At 38.8% G+C, this 19,356-nt stretch overlaps 1 protein-coding gene and 1 long non-coding RNA gene across 3 annotated transcripts in view; one reads left to right on the top strand and one right to left on the bottom strand.

Annotated features, from left to right (window-relative positions):
* The first annotated feature begins 2,364 nt into the window (after positions 1-2,364).
* Positions 2,365-18,695, top strand: LOC148190285 (uncharacterized). Its single transcript, XR_015775041.1, has 4 exons — positions 2,365-3,490; positions 16,680-16,767; positions 17,514-17,615; positions 17,842-18,695. It is a non-coding gene; the product is annotated as an uncharacterized LOC148190285 (long non-coding RNA).
* Positions 4,900-19,356, bottom strand: part of ripor3 (RIPOR family member 3) — a 69,609-nt gene continuing 55,152 nt past the window's right edge. For both annotated transcript variants that reach the window (XM_042493936.2, XM_088070303.1), the window contains exons 13-26: positions 17,820-17,946; positions 17,417-17,565; positions 16,550-16,783; positions 16,279-16,375; positions 15,199-15,456; positions 14,950-15,095; positions 14,211-14,376; positions 13,947-14,082; positions 13,149-13,313; positions 12,707-12,871; positions 10,829-11,031; positions 10,102-10,185; positions 9,790-9,880; positions 4,900-9,697 (exon numbers count right to left, since the gene is read on the bottom strand). In XM_042493936.2, the coding sequence (XP_042349870.2) occupies positions 9,597-9,697; positions 9,790-9,880; positions 10,102-10,185; positions 10,829-11,031; positions 12,707-12,871; positions 13,149-13,313; positions 13,947-14,082; positions 14,211-14,376; positions 14,950-15,095; positions 15,199-15,456; positions 16,279-16,375; positions 16,550-16,783; positions 17,417-17,565; positions 17,820-17,946 (2,122 nt within the window). In that variant the 3' untranslated portion in view covers positions 4,900-9,596. The remainder of the gene's footprint in view (positions 9,698-9,789; positions 9,881-10,101; positions 10,186-10,828; positions 11,032-12,706; positions 12,872-13,148; positions 13,314-13,946; positions 14,083-14,210; positions 14,377-14,949; positions 15,096-15,198; positions 15,457-16,278; positions 16,376-16,549; positions 16,784-17,416; positions 17,566-17,819; positions 17,947-19,356) is intronic.

Raw genomic sequence — 19,356 nt, 5'->3', positions numbered from 1 at the left:
TGTCTTTATCAACCTCACCCTCTTTGTGCATTTTTAATTTTTTCCAGTAGGTGATGCTGATGAAAATCCAGAAGAAGCACCTTCTGCGGCTCATCTGCTGTCGTAACTTCAAGGTAGTGAGGGTGCCATAACCACCTCCAGTCGTTACATTTTCACAGCTGTGTTTTCTTGATAGCGAACTACAAATAAATTGTGCATTTCTCGAAAAGTCAGAAAAAGGCCTTTGTAGGTATTAAGGTGTAAGTCTTAAAATGAATATTAAATATTGTCTTTTACCAGCTGTTAGTTATATGTTAAATACCTTTAAAATAAAAGTGATGTTTTCAGTTGGTACCATCAGACCTGAAGCAAACATCATCATCTCAGAGAAAAACTTTATTTGGAAATAATAGATCCATCCATTTATCTAGAAAGTGCTTGAAAAACAAAGACTGTATAAAAGTGAAGAATTTTAGACCATGTCATCCCTACTTGTTTATTTACTTTGGGTGCTATAACTGTGAAACTGTTTGATTTCCTCAGAAAACACCAAAATTACCTAAATTGTAAGAAAAAGAGGGCCCAGCAAAATATATCTAAAACCATAATATTATTTATATTTAAAAAAATAAACACAAATTTTTCTTGTTTTTTGTTCTTTTCGAGGTTTTTTTGTGTGTGCATATTTTCTTGTTTTTTTTTTTTTTTTTGCTCATTTTTGGGCCATGTCTTGTTAAGTTAAATTTGTTTGATTTAATTATTTATTTTTAAATAAATCAAACAAATTTGCTCAGGCTTCAAAGGGTTTAATTGTATAAGTGTTGAATTTAAAAGGTCTTAAAAAGTCTTAAATTGAACTTGGTGTAACTTGCACAAACCCTGTCTACATAGTCGAAAGTATAGTAGAAATTTGAAAATCATGGTATCTTGACAGCAGTGGCAGTTGAGCACAGGTGTAAAGCTAATTAAAAAATGTTGGCGGATCAAAGAAATGTAAAACGGTAAACTAGAGCGAGATGTGGGTGTCAGATGATGCAATTGAAGTGCAAGCCGAGCAAACAACCTGCTCCGTTTTCCCCACTGAGTTTAACATCATCATTCACCTCCTCCTAATTGATATTTTTTCATCCTGTGAACCAGCTGAGAAAGTCTCCCGTGTTTATGAAACATGAAAAGGGTTTATTGCAAATACAGCTCTGGATGTTACCATCGCTTCTTTTGAGAAACTCAGAGCCAAGATAACCTTTGTGCATCAGTATGTCTTCTGCTTTTGTGGTTTGTTTAATTTGAGATTTTAAAATCAAAAACTGTTCTAATTACTTAACACCATAATTGTAAGCTTCTCATCACATAAATTGTTGGAATGGAAATGAATATTTTCCTTCATAGTTAATTGATAAAAGTCCCAGGTAGCTCACTGCAGTTATTTAACCCTTAGGGACTGTTTGGCGCATTGTATGTGCTTTTCATTCTTCTTTTAAATAATTTTGGCTGTGTTTTTTGGTGATTTTCCCCCCATTTTTATTTATTTTATAAAAGAAATCTTCAAAACAATTTTGGAGTTCTTTTTTCTTCAATGAAAATGGATTTAGAGAGCATGTTTTAGAGACAGCAAGCTCAATTTGCGGCAGCGGCACCTAACTGTGGCACCTCGTGTGGCACCCCCAGATGCCGCAGCTAGGTGCCGCTAGCAGTCGCAGCAGTCGCAACAGATGCCACTGGTTGCCGAGACGTGCCGGGAGGTGCCAGGAGGTGCCAGTGCTTGTGCCACTGCTTGCCAGGAGGTGCCGCGAGGTGCCAGTGCGTGTGCCGCGGTTTGGCGGTTTTTAATATTGCCTACTTACAAAATTAATATATTACAAGGTGACAAATTATCTGCAGCAGCGGAAAAAGAGAGACAGCAAGCTCAATTTGCGGCAGCGGCACCTAACTGTGGCACCTCGTGTGGCATCCCCAGATGCCGCAGCTAGGTGCCGCTAGCAGTCGCAGCAGATGCCACTGGTTGCCGAGACGTGCCGGGAGGTGCCAGTGCGTGTGCCGCGGTTTGGCGGAGGTGCCGGGAGGTGCCAGTGCTTGTGCCACTGCTTGCCAGGAGGTGCCGCGAGGTGCCAGTGCTTGTGCCGCGGTTTGGCGGAGGTGCCGGGAGGTGCCAGTGCGTGTGCCGCGGTTTGGTGGAGGTGCCGCGAGGTTCCAGTGCTTGTGCCGCGGTTTGGCGGAGGTGCCGGGAGGTGCCAGTGCTTGTGCCACTGCTTGCCAGGAGGTGCCAGTGCTTGTGCCGGTGCCACTGGCACCTCCCGGCACCTCCTGGCAAGCAATGGCACACACACTGGCACCTCGCGGCACCTCCTGGCAAGCAGTGGCACAAGCACTGGCACCTCCCGGCACGTCTCGGCAACCAGTGGCATCTGCTGCGACTGCTAGCGGCACCTAGCTGCGGCATCTGGGGGTGCCACACGAGGTGCCACAGTTAGGTGCCGCTGCCGCAAATTGAGCCCCTGCTGATGTTTTATTTTAAAAGTTTTTTGTTTTCTTTTTTTATTATTGGCACTTTTTTAACTTAAAAATGTTTGTGAATTTTACATAAAACTGTAAAATTTGGCGAGTTTTTTTTTTCCTTACATTTTTTAAAGGCATGTTTTCTGTAAAAATCACCAAAATGACACAATTTGTCATGTCCAGAAAATGTAAAAGCAGAAATTATAATTGAGTTTTTTTATAATGTAATACGTCAAGTGGGCCAAGAAAAACAAAATTTTAGTCCTTGAAAAGTCATGAAAATGTTTTTAAAAATTGTGTCTATGACCATGTGTTTTAACCCTGCTTAGTGCTCAGAAATATATTATAATTACTTCCTCATCGTACACGTTTCTGTAGGCAATATACATCCCGGCGATTTGTAGTTCTTTATGATTGTGAATATGATTTGTTCTCTGGAGATGTCAATCATGTATGTTGGCCAGTCAAAAGTCTGCAATATCGGTGTGGGCGGGGTTAACCTTTGCCTTGGCAGTTTAAAAATGTTTGTGAACTAGCTAACGTTAGCTGAAGCTGCTCCGGAGTCCGGACTCGATTTTCAGACTTTGTGGTGAGATTGACAAAAATCAGCCACTACTTTTTATGATTAACCCGTGAAAGGAAGTATCCACAGTAAGATATCTAAATAAAACCTCGGTTGGACGCGGAAGAAGTACGCGAAATATGAACTTTGATGAAGCTAACAGGAGAAGGAACCGCCGAGTTGACCGCCGCCGCCATGACGCCCAGGCTCGGCTTTACCGTCAGCGATTCTCAGTTTTACGCCGGAAAATCGGAAAATGTCACCCGTGCTGCGATAATAAGATCAATGCCCAACGTCCAGTGACATCTTGTAGTGTGTGGATCGTTTTCTACAACAAACTGGATTAAAACGCGTCACCATTGAAGAACTTTACAGTCAGATTCATCATCTCAACGTCAAGCTACCTGAATAACATGGTGTACAGTAGCAGTGTCTCCAACAAGCCACCCAAAGGTAAGACTAAACTCTACTTTCATGCCCGCCGTGGCTGTTAAATGACAATAAATACCGTAGTCATGTAACGAATGTTATACTGTAAGTTTTGAGAAAGTCCTGCTGTTGTTTGGCGTTGCATTTTGAGTAAATAACCTTTGAAACCAGAGGAGATTGGCTTGATTTCTTCCAGAAACATGGAGAGAGGGCAATTAGCAACTTAACTAGAAATAATGACACATTTTTAATAAAAAGTTACAAAAACGGTGAAAATAAGCTCTAAAACAGTAAAATAAAAAAAAGAAATAATAATAATAATAAATATAAAGTATTATTTCAAACAATTCTGTATAATTTAACTAGTCTTCTCTAATCTTTGCATCTCTTGTCTGTGCTTTTAATGATATTCATTTACAAATTGCAAAACATTTGGTAATTAATCTTACCTAGTTTATCTTTTTATTAAAAATCTGTCCTTTATAAGGTCTAATATTTTATTGCTCTGTAGAGCACTTTAATTTGCCCTGTTGTATGACGTGTTATACAAATCAAGATGCCTTGACAGTACATATGTATTTTTTTCTGTGACCTAATTTTAAAGATATAATTATAATAATTGTAAAAATAATTTTCCTGACATTTTACCCTAGTTTTTATTTTTAATGTATTAATTTTTATAATTCCTACAGTTTTTTTTCTCTGTCGCTCTCCAATTTTCTTGTCACCTTTTTATTTTTATTTTTTGCAATTTGCAGCATATATGCCAAGTTGCTGATTGCCTGTTTTGAAATAAATCAAACCACTTTGCTCAGGTTTCACAGATTTAAATGCATGTGAAAGGTGTCTTAACGAAGCACAAGAAAAATGATGTCTGTCCAGGTTTCAAAGGGTTAACATTCTTTTGTGGCCTATCCATTTTTAGAGGCCTGCCCAAATGTTTTTTTGTTCTGACTACACCCCTGCCCTGCTCTCTAAAAATACCCTATTTATTTTACGATGTTATTGTAAGTGTTACTGATGAGAACACAAGCGGCCTGAGAAATGCCAAACTGAAATATCACATACAGGGTTTGCACTGTCATGAAAAACCTGTAAAAGTCATGGAATTTGCAAATAACAATTTCCAGGCCTGTAAAAGTTAAGGACAGTTAAATATACCCAGAAAGTTTGTAAAAAGTCATGCAGTTTTGTTTCACAAATCTTTATAATAACACACGATCTGTTCAAGGAATGTTAGGAATTTTAAATTCAATAATCATTTCTGTTTTTACAGTTTCTGGCTGGGATAAATGGTATAATTTCCTTGAAAAATCACCAATATTCAATTTTTTTTCCCCAAAGAAATAAAAAAGCCTATTTTTTACCAATAAAGAATATTGCTGGCCGTTTCAGAGAATGTTTGGTCTTTTAAATTTGCCTCAAAGTCAAAGTCAAAAATCATTAAAGTTTATTGGTAAATGTGTATTAATCAGTCACAAAACAGATCAGCAGAAACATGTGCAAGATAACCACTTTGGTGTTTTTACCCCAAAACAACACATAACAGGTGTTTTAAGGCATGTGAATTTGCAGATGATTGACCAAACATGTTATGAAACAAAAGAGAGATTGCTTTGAGATTTAGTACAGTGACTCATTTTCCCAGAATCCCCATGAGTTTTCTTGTCCACCATGAGGCCGACATTTATGGTTTTCAGTGAGATATGTTGAAATGTGTCCTCATGTCCTGACTTCCTTTACCCTCCTGTGATCACACTCCTGTTATCTTCATTGTCTTACAAATTTCCCTCGGCTCTACATCCATCTGTTACTTCCTTTTCTTGTCTTTTTCTTCCCATGCAACTTTAAAAACAGTTCTGGGTGAAAACTTTAAAGTGCCAAACAGATCAACTGTGTTCTCAGTGTCTCTCAGCTGATCAGTTTGTCAGTATTACTGAACTAAAGCAACAAAATTTAACTGTAAAAAGTGTCAATTTGTTTTAACTTAAAAAAGTTTGTGTCCAGGCTGCCTTAAAAATGTAATTTGACTGGAGGATATATGTTGAGGTAATTTTGTAATGATTAAACTTATCTTCTCAAATTCAGTTAACTTAGAAATTAATGTCAGCCCAGACACTGACTTATTTTTAAATTAAAACAATTTTTTTCTTTTTACAGTGTGGTGTTCAGTCTTTAATTCTGAGAAATTTTACAATGTCGCATCTATCCCGAAAAAAACTAGGAACAATAACATGGTTAAAAATGTAAATGACTTTGCTTTTTTTGATCGTCTATTCTGACTTTTTAGTTAATTCATGACGCATCTACAATTTACTGCATTAAAGTATTATGTCATGTGTTTGTAGTGATTTAACTTGTCATTTCAAATTCAGTTCACTTAAAAATTTAAGTCAGCCTGGACGCTTGCTTTTTTTTTATGTTAAAACAAGTGGTTTCTTTTTACAGTGTGATGTTCAGTCTTCACTTCTGATAAATTTCACCAAGTCACATCCATCCTGAAAAAAATGAGGAACAATAACATGGTAAAAAATGTATATGACTTTGTCCTTTTTTGTGATTGTCTATTCTCACTTTTTAGTTATTTGTCTTTTCAAACCCAGAACCATCTGGCCCTGCAGAAAACAGCTAAAACAAACCACGCAGAGCATTTTCAAACAAAAGGCCGAGCTCTGGTTCTTGTTTATCTTCTGAACACTTTTAAGGTTTTGTTTAAGGAGCTTATCTGCATCTGATTATCTAAAAACAAACAAACTATCTTCTCATGGTATTCTACATTTTAGCATCCCCTGTTGTGGGAGAGGCACGTTTTCCGACACAAGAGCTTTGACATGCTAAAGATTTTGATCCAGTTTTTTTCTTCGGATATTGCAAAGATTAAAAGATTAGTTTGGAGCATACTGAGTTTTCTAACACATTTTTTGAAAATAAAAAAAACTTCTTAAACACGATGCAAAGTTGACCCGTGTTGAACTACTAAGGCTGAAGTAAAGCCTCGTTTGACTACAGAACTTCCCCTGCCGTGCACACAAATGTGCTGACTCATGTCTTCTTCCCATGACATTTTTATGACCTCACAAACATTCCTTAAATTTTCAAGTCCGCAAGGTCCCAGGTCAGTGGAACCACAAGCAAATCTATTCTGTGGGCAGTGAAAGCATCCTCAGGTCAAGGCCCTTCCCAAACTTCAGTTTATATTAACAGCCAGCAGAGGGAAGCACCTGCCTCTTTTCCAGTGATATGAAGGAGGTCAGACAGAGGGACACTGGTGCCTTCAGTGATGTGAAAAACTTGGGACTTACTTTCAAAGGAGAGGAGAATATAAAGTAAATTTGGTACCAAATAATAAGGGTACAAAACACATTCTTTCATTATTCACCAAGAAAAAGTCACCAAAATTATATCACATTTACTTCATACATTAATTTATATTCAAACAAATTAGCTGAATTACTGGCATTTGATCAGCTTTCCTCAAAGCAGAATAGCATCCGTCCATACTCACTTTAGTGAATAAATGTACATTAACTCATCGTTTCACATCAGTATCATGACACAGTGACCCGTGGAAGTCATGGAATTTCACAGTCACATTTCCCAGGCCTGAAAAATCATGGAAATGTGTTGTGGTGTGAAACCACATGTCACCACCATGTCAGCTTCCCACGTGATGTGTTCAAGGATCGTCAGATATTTGAAAATCCAAAAAAGGATTTCTGTTTTTACAGTTACTGTTAGTAAATGGTGTCATTTTGATGATTTTTTAGAGAAAACATGCCTTTTAGAAAAAAACCCCAAAATATTTTGAAGAAAAAAAGGTACCAAAAATGAAAAAAATAGAAATAATTAGCCAGAAGTTTTTAAAGAAAGCCTGCTTTCCAAACCTGTTTTTTTATTTTACCAAAACCAAAAAATAAAACCAAACAAACAAAAAATCTCCAATTATTTTTAAGTTTTCTATAAAAAATTGCCAACATTTTTTTTTAAAAGTAAAAAGATCTTAGCTTAAAATGTTTTAAAAAATTCTACATTTTTTGACATGCCTAGTGTGCATGAAGGGACAGACAGAATTAGGGGAGAATTTGAAGAAACATATGTGATGATCAAATATAAACATAACCAAAACGTTGTTGCACGTCGAAGCATATTTGAGCTACATTACGTCTGCAGCTACAGAAAATAAATTCACTGATATGTTAAATTAATGTAATTTAATGTATTACATATAACACATTTCCATGATTTTTCAAAACTTTCATGATTTTAGTAGTTCCATGACTTTTAAAGGCCTGGGAAATGTGATTGTGAAATTCCATGACTTTCCCCAAGTTTTCCATGGCTGTGGGAAAATCAAGTGTTAACAAATAAACTGCTTTATGCTGACTAACAGGAATTTATGATATGTACAGTTCATGCATTAAATCATTGAGTCATGCATGAGTCAAGCATGTGTTTTGTACCAATATTATTAAGTGTTACTATTCTTTTCCAAGCAGTAATAAGACTGTGAGTACATTTTGGATGTATTTCCTGGGTGTATTGTTCCAAGATTGTCACCATCTTTATCCTAAATCGATGCAGGTCAATGCAATATGTAACTCAAATGACAACACGCTTTCATAAGCCCGTAGCATGCTGGGCTTGCTCTCAGAGCATCTGCAAAGCAGGAAACTCACCAACAAATTCAGTCATTTTTTCCCCCCAATAACAGATTTAGGAGAGCAGAGTAAAAACCTCTTAAATGCTGGTTGGCTCAGAGTCGTTTGCACCATAATACTCTGGTCCCTAAATGTCACTCAGCTCCTGTTTCGGCGGCTATTTGATGTTCCCTCTGCTCAGCATTTAATAAAAGCAGATGAAAACAAGCAAAGTAAATAGTACGCAGTACAGGGATACTCAACTTGTTTTGGTTGAGGGACACTTTTGCAAAATGACAAAAGGCCAGCAGTCAGTCACAGCAGTCCCATACAAGTTAGGATGTTTACAGCATTTTAGGATGTTTGCAGGATTTGAGGACATTTTATAGGTTTTTTGAACATTTCTTGGATTTTAGGACATTTCTTGAATTTGAGGATGTTTTTAGGACTTTAGGATGTTTCTTGGATTTTAGGATGTTTTTAGGATTTTAGGATGTTTCTTGGATTTTAGGATGTTTCTTGGATTTTAGGGTGTTGTCTAAGATTTTTTGACATTTCTAGGCTTTAAGGACATGTCTAGGATTTCAGGACATTAGGGGTTTAGCTAAGACCTCTGTGGTCTGGTTCGGGGGATCCTCCACTGGCACTTTTTTTGATGAGAAGCTCTATTTTGATGCCGTTTTATGCACTCTGGCACCTCACAGAAACAATTCCCAATGAGAATTACTTAATTTTTAAAGTGAATTACAAAATGGTTCGGGGGTCCACCCTGCACCCCATTGGGAGCCAGATTTGGCCTGCAGGCTGCAAGTATTACTGACTTAGTAAAAAGAAAAAGAAAAAAAAAGTAAACCTACCACAGGTACATTTGTAATTATTTGTTATTAGGGATTTATTTGGTCCCTTAAGGTTTATGTTCACATGATAATTTGGATTTTTTCTCTTAATCACACATGCGTGACATTTTCTGAAATTATAGTAATACATTTCTATGTACTTTTCCAATAAAACAACAACCATGTCCAAGTCCCAACAAAAAAAAAAAGCAGAGATAGTTTTACAGCTGGCATCTTTAGCAGATTAAATAGTGGTACTGCAATAGATAACAGAACTCCTTCTTTATACAAAACTTTGCTTATTTGATCAGATACATTCATGGTCCCAGTAATGTCACTTCTCTGGTCACAGGATAAAGGAAATTGGAGATTTGGAGCAAAAACTTGAGTGAGCAATCCATCCAGAGAAAGCCTCCATCTTTAGATTTTCCCGTGCATTTGTCTCTTTGGTATTTGTCATGAAGGCACCAGATTTCTTCAAACAAAAATCATCCTGGCATTCCTCTTCAGTGATTGCTCGTAAACTTTATCCAACTCAGACACAAACTTTGTTTAAGAGTTGTCTCTCACCCTGACTGTCGAGATCATTGAGATGCACACACTCTTCATGTCGGATCCCTTCAGAATAAAAGAACTAATTAAATTCAGACTAGTTTCCTATAGAAAGGTTATCTCGGTCTCTTGGTTCTGGTACGCCTCCTCCTGCATCTCGGCGTACAGCTGGTCCATCCTCTGGAAGGCCAGGTGCCCCGTTTTACCTGCAGATGGACAGGTAGAAAGCATAATGAAAATATAATCCAGTAAAATGCAAATAATGAACTACAAAATGAAAAATAATAAATGTTTGTACCAAAAGAGAGGACAGTTTCTCTGGCAGCGCTGAGCACATCTTCATCTGCTGATCTCCACAAATCTGCTATGTGGTCCACACTCTCTGTTGCCTGGCACACACACACACACACACACACACACACACACACACACACACACAGACACACACACACACACACACACACACACACACACACACACACAGACACAGACACACACAGACACACACACACACACACACACACTCAAGCAGTTGATAACGTACCAGACGGTGCTAAGAAACTGTATTTCTGTGAGTGTTTTAGTGCTTGTGTGGGGTGTGTTTGCTCACCCTGAGGCATTTAAGAGCCAGACAGGAGCCTTGTTGGATCTGTACATCAGTGCTTTTCAAACTCTCTGTGTAGTAAACTAGCGCCTGGAGGAGAAGGTTAACACACAAAGAGACATTTCATGTTTTGTTGGAGTACTTGCATCATTGCATTTATTTTCACAAGGTATACCATGACAGGGAAGCTGTTATTGGCTTGGAAAGATCAAAACCAACTGTCTGCATCCATGCTAGCTGCTCTTCAAGGCTCTGCTTAGGGACAGCAGTGTGTTGGGATAATGAACCCCCATGGACAAGGGTTGGGTATCGTTTGGGTTTATGGTGCGACACTACAGGCTACTACGGGTTGTACTCGACTCAGAATTACACTAGATCACAAATATAAGCCAGAAATGGTTCTGCGTTAAGTTATTTTGAGCTGTAAATTCCCCACTTCAAAGTCTGGTGTTGTTCTTGTGGGCTTGAAGTGTGTGAGTTCTCAATGAAACTAATCTGACTGAATAGTAGTAAAATTAGGAAAATGGTTTCTATGACATTTGGTACCAACATTCAGGTTCCTCTCAGAATGAATTTAAATTGCAACATTATACCTGCTTAACATCAGCATGTCATATTTTCATTTTGAGTATGCAATGTTGGAATTTAGCTTAAAGCTTCACAAAGTAGCTGGTATGACTGGACTCTGAGCCTTATTAATGCGAGCACAGTTAGCTGGGACAGGTGGACGTACCTTGCTCCTGAAAGGCTTGCAGCCTGCAGCTCTGCAGAGACAGTTGGCAGCAGCTTTGCAGACTTTGTGGTTGGAGTCGACCTGCAGGGCGGCCAGAGTCTGCAGCGTGCATCTCAGCGGGAGGAGCTCTGCAATGCAGCGCCCCCTCAGCTTATTTAGAGCCCGCCTCCTTTTGGGGCTCCTCAGGGCTGACAGGATGTACTCTGAAACACATAACCCTCCATAATCAGTAAATAATAAACCAGCTGTTTAGTAATCAAAAACACAAAGTCTGTTCTGGAGCTTTTTCAGTGTGATCCCACAATCTTTTCAGCAGATGAAATTCGCCAGTTTCAGATACTTTTTCTATTTTTTTTTGAATACTTAAGGACTTCATGCTTATTTGTTTACTTCAGTTTAGGAATATCCATTTTGTCTACACTCAAAAATATGAGAACAGGCTTGTTTTAAGTTTTAATTAACATAAGACAACTAAAATAATATCTTAAATTACATTGTTACGCTGACTTCATTCTCATTCAGCATGCACATGTCTACCCACACTGATATTACCAGAAATAATTCTGACTGTATACCCCATTACATGTTATGTTTTTATTATTGACTTTAATTATAATTACATTTCTTACATCTCATAAAGCCAATTTAATTGTTTCTAATCTTTCTGGCACTCTTTGTCTTACTTTGGCTTTAAACTTCACCCGCCTGGTGTTCGAAGTTAAAACATTTGCCAAGTTAATTTCTTCCTTTATTTGTCCCAGATTGAATTAAGCACAGAAACACAGTGTTTTTTTTAGCAGTTTTATAAGTGTTGTGGTCTGCAAACCAAATGTAGTTTAGCGGTTTAATAAACAGCAGACATTAGCCACATGAAGGAGGAGTGGAAGCAAGGAAGGAAAGAGGGGTGTGTTTTTGTTTGTTCATGAGAAAGAATTGATACTGTGATTGTTGAAAAATATTGATCCTTTAAGGAGGGTACACACACACACACACACACACACACACACACACACACACACACACACACACACACACAGTTTATTTGGTGAGACCGTTTTGGCAGTTATGTTGACAGATGGTCCAGATGACTTTAGCAAACTGGAATTTCTGGAATGTTCTCAGATCCTAAATCCCTTGTGCAGAACTATATACCACCATTCCTCGAATGCAAAACAGATACCAGCAAGACACACACAGACACGTACAGCGTGCGTGTTTGTAGGCCTATTTATATGTATATCTATGTGTAGATAAACTTTGTCATCTGAAGTCAACAAAAAACGCAAAGACGGTTTTAGATTTAAATAGTTATATTCTCTAGAGGTGAGAATAACCAGAGGCTTGTGATATATTATCACAATACTTCAGTCACATTACAATATTATTGTAGTATGAAACATGTGGTATTGCAGTAACATATACTGTGATATATCAAAATGCATTATCTTTATTTCAGCTGCTTATTACGTATCCCAAGGAAACATCTGTTTTATGTTATAAGATTACATTTTCAGTCTTTTCATCTAACTTAAGTCATTTTTATTGCAACAAACTGTATCTAGTGGACTGAAAAAGTGATTGGTTTTGTTATTATAGTGGGCTACCAAAAGTTTAATTTGTATTTGTAATATGAATTATTTATATAATAAAAGAAATCGATACTGTGCGTCGATACACAAAAATATCACAGTCCAATTATGGATTGATTTTTTTCACCCATCCCTAATGTTCAGTGTGTCATGATGGTCTGTTGTCATTAAAGGGCCCAGTTAAATAAAACCATTAAGGCAAAGGTTGCCTTTAAATTTTCATGCAAGGGTGCCTCAGATAAAAAATTACTTGCATAGAATCATCAGTGCAGTAAAATTAGAGATATACCTTCTTTAGAGAGGCGTAAGATGTGCTCTCCCAGCTCCTGGATGCTCCAGCGTTTCAGATACACTGACAGCTGGAAGAGGGTGACTCTCTCTGGACTGCAGACCAGTCGAGAGCTGGGCACCATCCGACAGGCCGTCTGCACCTGCTGCAGGAGCTGAGAAAACACTGCAGAGGACGAAGACAGAAGTGTTTGTAGCTCAGTCGGCAAGTGACGACTCTGAGTTACTTATTGCAGTGTTTGATCATCAAACTTAAATACTGCCTTTAGACTTTGAATCTGTTTTTCAAATGGAAAGCTCAATTTGAAAATTAGTAAGTCTACAGCAAAGGGAAACAAACACAGACTTTTGTTAATCAACCGGGTGTATGAATAGTATGAAGCATGAAGAATACCAGTATCTGTGTAAGAAAGGTGGAATGAGGTGTGAACGGACTACAGTACCTTTTTCTGACTGTCCGGGCTGCTTCGCCTTCACCTTGTGGGTGTAACGTTTCCTTAATGTCCTGGAGAAGCTGTCAGAGAGGCAACAGAAAGGAGCGCTGCTGTCGTTTACACACTCCTCCCAGAACAACAGCACATCCCTTGTTCTCTGGGCCTTAGGCAGGACTGAAGTGAAGAGAGGAGAATGAAAATAGTATATATACCATTATTTACCTTTATATAAGAACCAGAACATGCTGAACATGTACGTCAAAGATTCGGGTTAGGCCAGTGATACTCAACTCACTTAAATCCTAGAAATGTACTAAAATCCTGAAATTGTTCTTAAATAAGACGAATGTCCTTAAATCTGAGAAATGTTCTAAAAACTGAGAAATGTCCTGAAATCCTAGAAATATCCTAAAATCAGAGAAACATCCTAAAATCCCAGAAACGTCCTAAAATCGAACAAACAACATAAAATCTGAGAAATGTCCTTAAAACTGTGAAACGTACGAAAATCGTGGGATTATTCAAAAATGCTAGAAGTGTCCTAACATCTTGAAATGTCCAAAATCCTAGAACTGTCTTAAAGTTCCTAAAATGTCCTAAAATCCTGGAAACATGGGGCTGCTGCGACCAGCCCCCTGGCCTCCTGTCATTTTGCAAAAGTGGACCCCAAGCAAATCAAGTTGAGTATCCCTGCCTTAGTGTTATACAAAAATAAGCTGTTGTAAATTAGTTCATCCTAAATGATGTTGATTTATTGTACATTATGCAATTCTCTAAAAGACAAAAATAAACAGATCTTTAACTCACTGTCTCTAGCAGAGATGCTGTGACTGTCGTTCTTTTCCAGCAGCAGACAGCTGATTCTGTCCAGAACGTCTGCTTGGAGAGCCATTTCCTCCAGCAGGTCCCTCCTAGACGGGCTGAAGTCGGTCGTTTTTATCATCTGAAGAGACATTGTGTCAACTTGTTAGATTTTGACAAGCAATTTTCAGGCGGCAGAAAGACACAAAAGATATACACAGATTAAAAAATGTGGTTATTGTGGACATCGCTCAAGGAAAGATACTTTACCTGGAGCAGGATGCAGCATATATCCAGGTGAGTCTCAAGAGCCTGGTCTAGACCCCAATTCCCAGAGGTCAGAGGGCTGATGACCAACTCCTCCTCAGATGTTGACTGGCTGTACTGGGAGAGGTGGCCGAGACTCCTTAGAGCGCTCTGCTGCAAAGAACCGATGCTGATAGATGGGGAAAAAAAGAACACATTAAGTCAGCGGTGAGTGCAAGGTTGCCCTCTGAAATTCAAAGATTCAAATGATCAGTCAGAGACCCCACATTCAACTGAGATTGCTTCGAGTCGAGCAGTTGGTTTTTTTTTGCTAGTAACTGTGATGTGCTGTGTACTTCTGGGGATGTTTTGGTCCCCAGATTTTGCAGTGAAGTCAGTGCTCTTGACTTTCACGCTACTCTTTGATATAGGTCGCTGTGGACATTCAGACAGCGGCATGGAGGAGGAGAGGAGAGTGAAAATATTTTCTCTCTCATGCCAAGATTTGGTACATTTACAGCTCACAGCAACTTAATATGACACAGTCAGTGGCTTTTGTTTGTTGTCTAGTGTCGGCACACCTGTTGTTAGCTCAGGTAGCTTGTTTATTATACGTTAATGCGGCTGTCACATTTGACGTCCTGCTGAGCCCGTTGAAATTTTACATGGGGAAGAAACAAATCAAAGAATGTTCTTATTGAACAGCCAAATCTGAGCCAGGTACAGCCCTAGTTGAGTGTTTGATTTCAGTGTTTGAACTCACCCACTGTCTTTAAGTCTCAGGCTGCCCAAACAGGAAGTGTCATCATCTGCATTGAAGTCATGTGACAGGAAGTCAAAGCTGCCCAGGACTTCCTCCACAGCCAGAGTTTCCTCTGATGATGAGCTTCTCAGCAGGGAGAGGTCGTTCTATGGGTGGACATATGAATATTGAGATAAAGATCATTTGTGTGTGTGTGTGTGTGTGTGTGTGTGTGTGTGTGTGTGTGTGTGTATAAATACACACAGGTACCTTTAATATGGTTGCCAGGTGCAGTATCTGGTGATCCAGGGCTCTCAGCTCCTTTTCAGAGCAGCTCTGGTTCTGAAACATTTTCTCCAGCTCTGCGATCAGGGCTCCCAGCCTGACAGACTGGGCTCTGCGCTGGGCACCGCTCACCCCCGGCCGCCCTGAAACAACGTTGGTGGGTGAGGACGGGGTTATGGCTGAGGGCTGAGCAGAGGGTGTGGGCGAGGTAGGGGAAGAATATGACTGAGATTCTGGAGAGTCCTGGAACAAAAAAAGGGAAGACTCAGTTGAGAATGAGAAGAGGAGACGAGTCCACATAGCAGATACATAAAAATTGCATCAGATACAAAGTCCCCTGAAAAGATACATGAACATACAGTATTAGTCAGTACTGTTAGAGGTCAAAGTATTGACTAAGCCAAACCAGTGAAAAGTAATCACAAAAACACCTTTAGACACAAGTAAATAGTACAGCTACCCATTCAAAGTCAGAGATTTGAACCATCATTCAGGGACCCTCATTCAACTGAGATTGCCTCAAGTTGAGCACGCGTTTTTTTTTTCTGTGCAATGTTTGTCTGGGGATGTTTTGGTCCCCAGATTTTGCCTGTGAGTTAACTCTTGAATTTCACACTACTCCTTGGTACAGAGAGCTGCAGACATGCAGGTAGCAGCACAGAGGTGGACAGAGGAGAGACCTTCTCCTTAGTAGTGGTGAATTTATAATGTACAGCAACTTAATACGATACAATCTCTGACTTATGTTTGATATCTAGTGTCGGCAAAAAATGTTGTTGAACATTTACAACCCATCATTTGCGCAATTAGTTTGTGTACTATATAACATGTAAGCTGCTGTTACACTGAATGTCCTGCAGAGTCTGCTCAAACTTCAAAACTCTGTATGGAAAACAAAACAAATCGTCGATTATTTGGAATTCGACTTGAATAATTCGAGAGTCGAGTACAGCCCTTGTAACTACACTATTAAAAGCATGATGGACTTACTATTTTTATATACACCTGGATTAGAGAACTTTATTTTTCAGAATTCAAGTTGATCCCTCAGGTGTGTTTTTTTACCTGAGCACTGAGAGTGTCCTGTCCCAGCTCTGAACTGTGTGTCTCTGGGTCGGCTTCTCCAGCTGTGTTCTTTCTTAAGATGTCAGGAGTGCTTGACCTGTAATGCAGAAATATCTTTTTACACTAAAGGATTTGGCATGGTGATATGGAGAAGGTACACAAAATATTTCAAAGGTACATGATTTTGACATGACAACAACACTTGGCAGCGCTTCTTAGTGAATACTGGTAAAATAAATGAAACATTATTTGCTCTTAAACTCATCCTCACCTCTGGAGAGCGAGCAGGGAGCCGGTTTTACTCTCTGCTGGTGTGGAGGGAGAATCTAACACAGTCCCCCACTCCTCCTCCTCTCCATCCTTCTCATCCATCCTCTTCCTCCTCTCTGTCTCCTCTGTAGAGATCTCCAGGGATCCTTCCTCCCCTAGGGACAGCTGAGTCTGGCTTCCTCCCAGACTGGTGCCTTGACTGTGACTGGAGGGATAACTGTGAGTCCTCGTGAGACTGTGTAAAAATTGATTTTCACATGAAGCATAAAATCAAGGTGAAACATAAAATACACATCTTTTTGCCTTTGACAGCTTTCTAATTAGACTGTATATTCCCCCTTGTAATTTAGATTCATCACTTTATAATACACTAGTTATACTTTAAGACAGTGATACTCAACTTGTGGCCCGCAGGCCAAATCTGGCGCCTGATACATAAGGTGCCAAAGTACATAAAACAGCATCATCAAAGAGTTTATTAATCATCCAGTAGACGATTACCTGCACCACGCCTAATATCCTACAATCCTAGAAATGCCCTAAAATCCTTGAGCTGTCCTAAAATCCTAGAAATGTGCTAAATCACAGAAAAATGCTAAAATCCTAGAAATGTTCTAAAGTCTTGAGAATGTCCTAGAAACATGCTTAAATCCTAGAAATGTCCTAAAATCTGGAAAACATCCTAAAATCTGAACACCATCCTTAAGTCCTAGACAAATCCTAAAATCCTAGAAATGTCCAAAAGTCCCTGAAATGTGTATGGTGCTTCTGTGAGTGGCCCCCACCTTCTTGTCATTTAGCAACAATGGCCCCCATGCAAAGCAAATTGAGTATCCCTGCTTTAATGTTTACAACTTATGCTTCGTACCTGTAGGGGCTTTGAGGGCTGTGGTTTGGTGCGTCGTGTGAAGGGTTGGACAGGTAGCTGAGTAAAGACACGCCTTCTCTGTTATTTCGACTTTTAGACACCAGAGACGGGAGGGAACCCTCTCGATCCTTCAGGTCACGCATCATGGACTGCAGAAGATGGAGACCCACATATCGGTTAAAATGTCACCCTTGAAAGGGTAAGTTCTTTATTTTTCAGCCTGTTGTGGGGACATTAATCTTTTCACACATTCACATTGCACAGAGTCATCCACACAACAAAGAAATTCAACTTACTTTAGTCTTGATGTTCTGTTAGGTAAGGGATGGGGTTAGGCTGAAAAGGTTTGGTTTAGGACACAAACACAGACAGTGTAAGTGTGTGAATCTGTCTGTATACTCACTATGAAGTATTTCTCTGTGAAGGACGGGGTGCTCGGTGCCGTCCAGCTGTAAACTGAATTCTTCCTGCTGGACACCGACTGCCTGCTGACAGACAGCGGCCTCATCTTCTCAGTGCTGTCGAACGGACTGTAGATGCAAATACACACAAGCACACAGAATGTATATTTAAATATAAATGAAAGTTATACACGTATATATGCTGAACATGTCTTTTTATTTTATTTAATCTTTATTTAACCAGGAATAGTCCCATTGAGATTCAGAATCTCTTTTTCAAGGGAGTTGTGGCCAAGACAGCACCATTACAAATTTCACATAAAGAAACAAACTAAAAACACAACTAATAACTTTTTATTAGGGATGCAAATTGTATGCAGTTATCTTAATCGATTAATTGGTAAAATTAATGATCACTTATTTGTAATTTAAAAAAAAAACCTCTGTCAAAGCAAAAAGTAATATATTGCATATTCTATGACAGCATTTCATAGCCTGTCGATTAATTGCTTAAATTTCATGTTTGATTAAGTTCATAGTGACCCATTACTTGACCGTCAATTAATTGGTATCATCCCTAATTTTTACAAACAAAAACAAAAGACTTAAAACAATAAGCCAATTTACAACAAACAACAACATTTAGCAGCATTCAGTAACCAGACAAGTGCTACTGACAAGGTCAGTTGTCAAGACGGCCAAGATGAATTTGCATGCATGTATAAAACATCTCCATAATCAGTTCCTGACAAAAGCGTTGCTTGAGCCAAATCGTTCCATGCACCAAAACAGAAACAGCATTTGTTTCTATAACAGACACAAACTTCACCTTGAGCTTTTTTGTCAGACACTCGATGTGATGTTTAATAGACAGATAGTCTTCTAAGAAATAACCCAGGTGTTTGTAAGTCGAGACTCGTCAAATCACCTTATTACTCAATTAACAATTTGATGTACATTTTCAACTGTTTGCTTCCACCTTGACAAGCACATAATTTGGTTTCGTCAGAATTTAGTACAAGTCTCAATTCACAAATTCCTCTGAACTCCATTAAAAGCAGTTTGCACTGATCACACTCCCTAACAATGAGGCAGAACCATACAAAATAGTGTTGTCCGCATAAAATTGACGTTTTGTATTTACAATATTGCAACACAAATTATTGATATAAATTGTAAATAAAATAGGATCCAATATGGACCCTTGTGGGACGCCATTTTGTACCTTTAAAAAGCTTTAAAAAACTAAAAATGTACCATCTGTTTAGATGCTTTGTGTTCTACTGCTCAAGTAGTTTTCATACCACTGAACATTTTTTGAATATATTACAGCTGTCCAACACATTTCATCCATATGACAATCCAGCGTATATTATTGCTTTTTAATATTTGCAGCTTGTCTCGTGACTCTCGTTTCCAGACAATTCCGAAGTTTTTATGTGCTTCCAGACGTGAAAAATTTCACGGTCTTTTCCTTTACCTATCTTCACTTTGGAGTAATCCTCTCGACAGTATGGTGTCTGCAGACTGTTTATGTGA

The sequence above is a fragment of the Plectropomus leopardus genome, chromosome 2 (genome assembly GCF_026936395.1).
Source record: "Plectropomus leopardus strain MGB_pleo_1.0 chromosome 2, ASM2693639v1, whole genome shotgun sequence".
In the NCBI taxonomy this organism is placed as follows: domain Eukaryota; kingdom Metazoa; phylum Chordata; class Actinopteri; order Perciformes; family Serranidae; genus Plectropomus; species Plectropomus leopardus.
The sequence above is the reverse complement of the archived record's forward strand: the minus strand, read 5'-3'. Positions and strand labels throughout refer to the sequence as shown.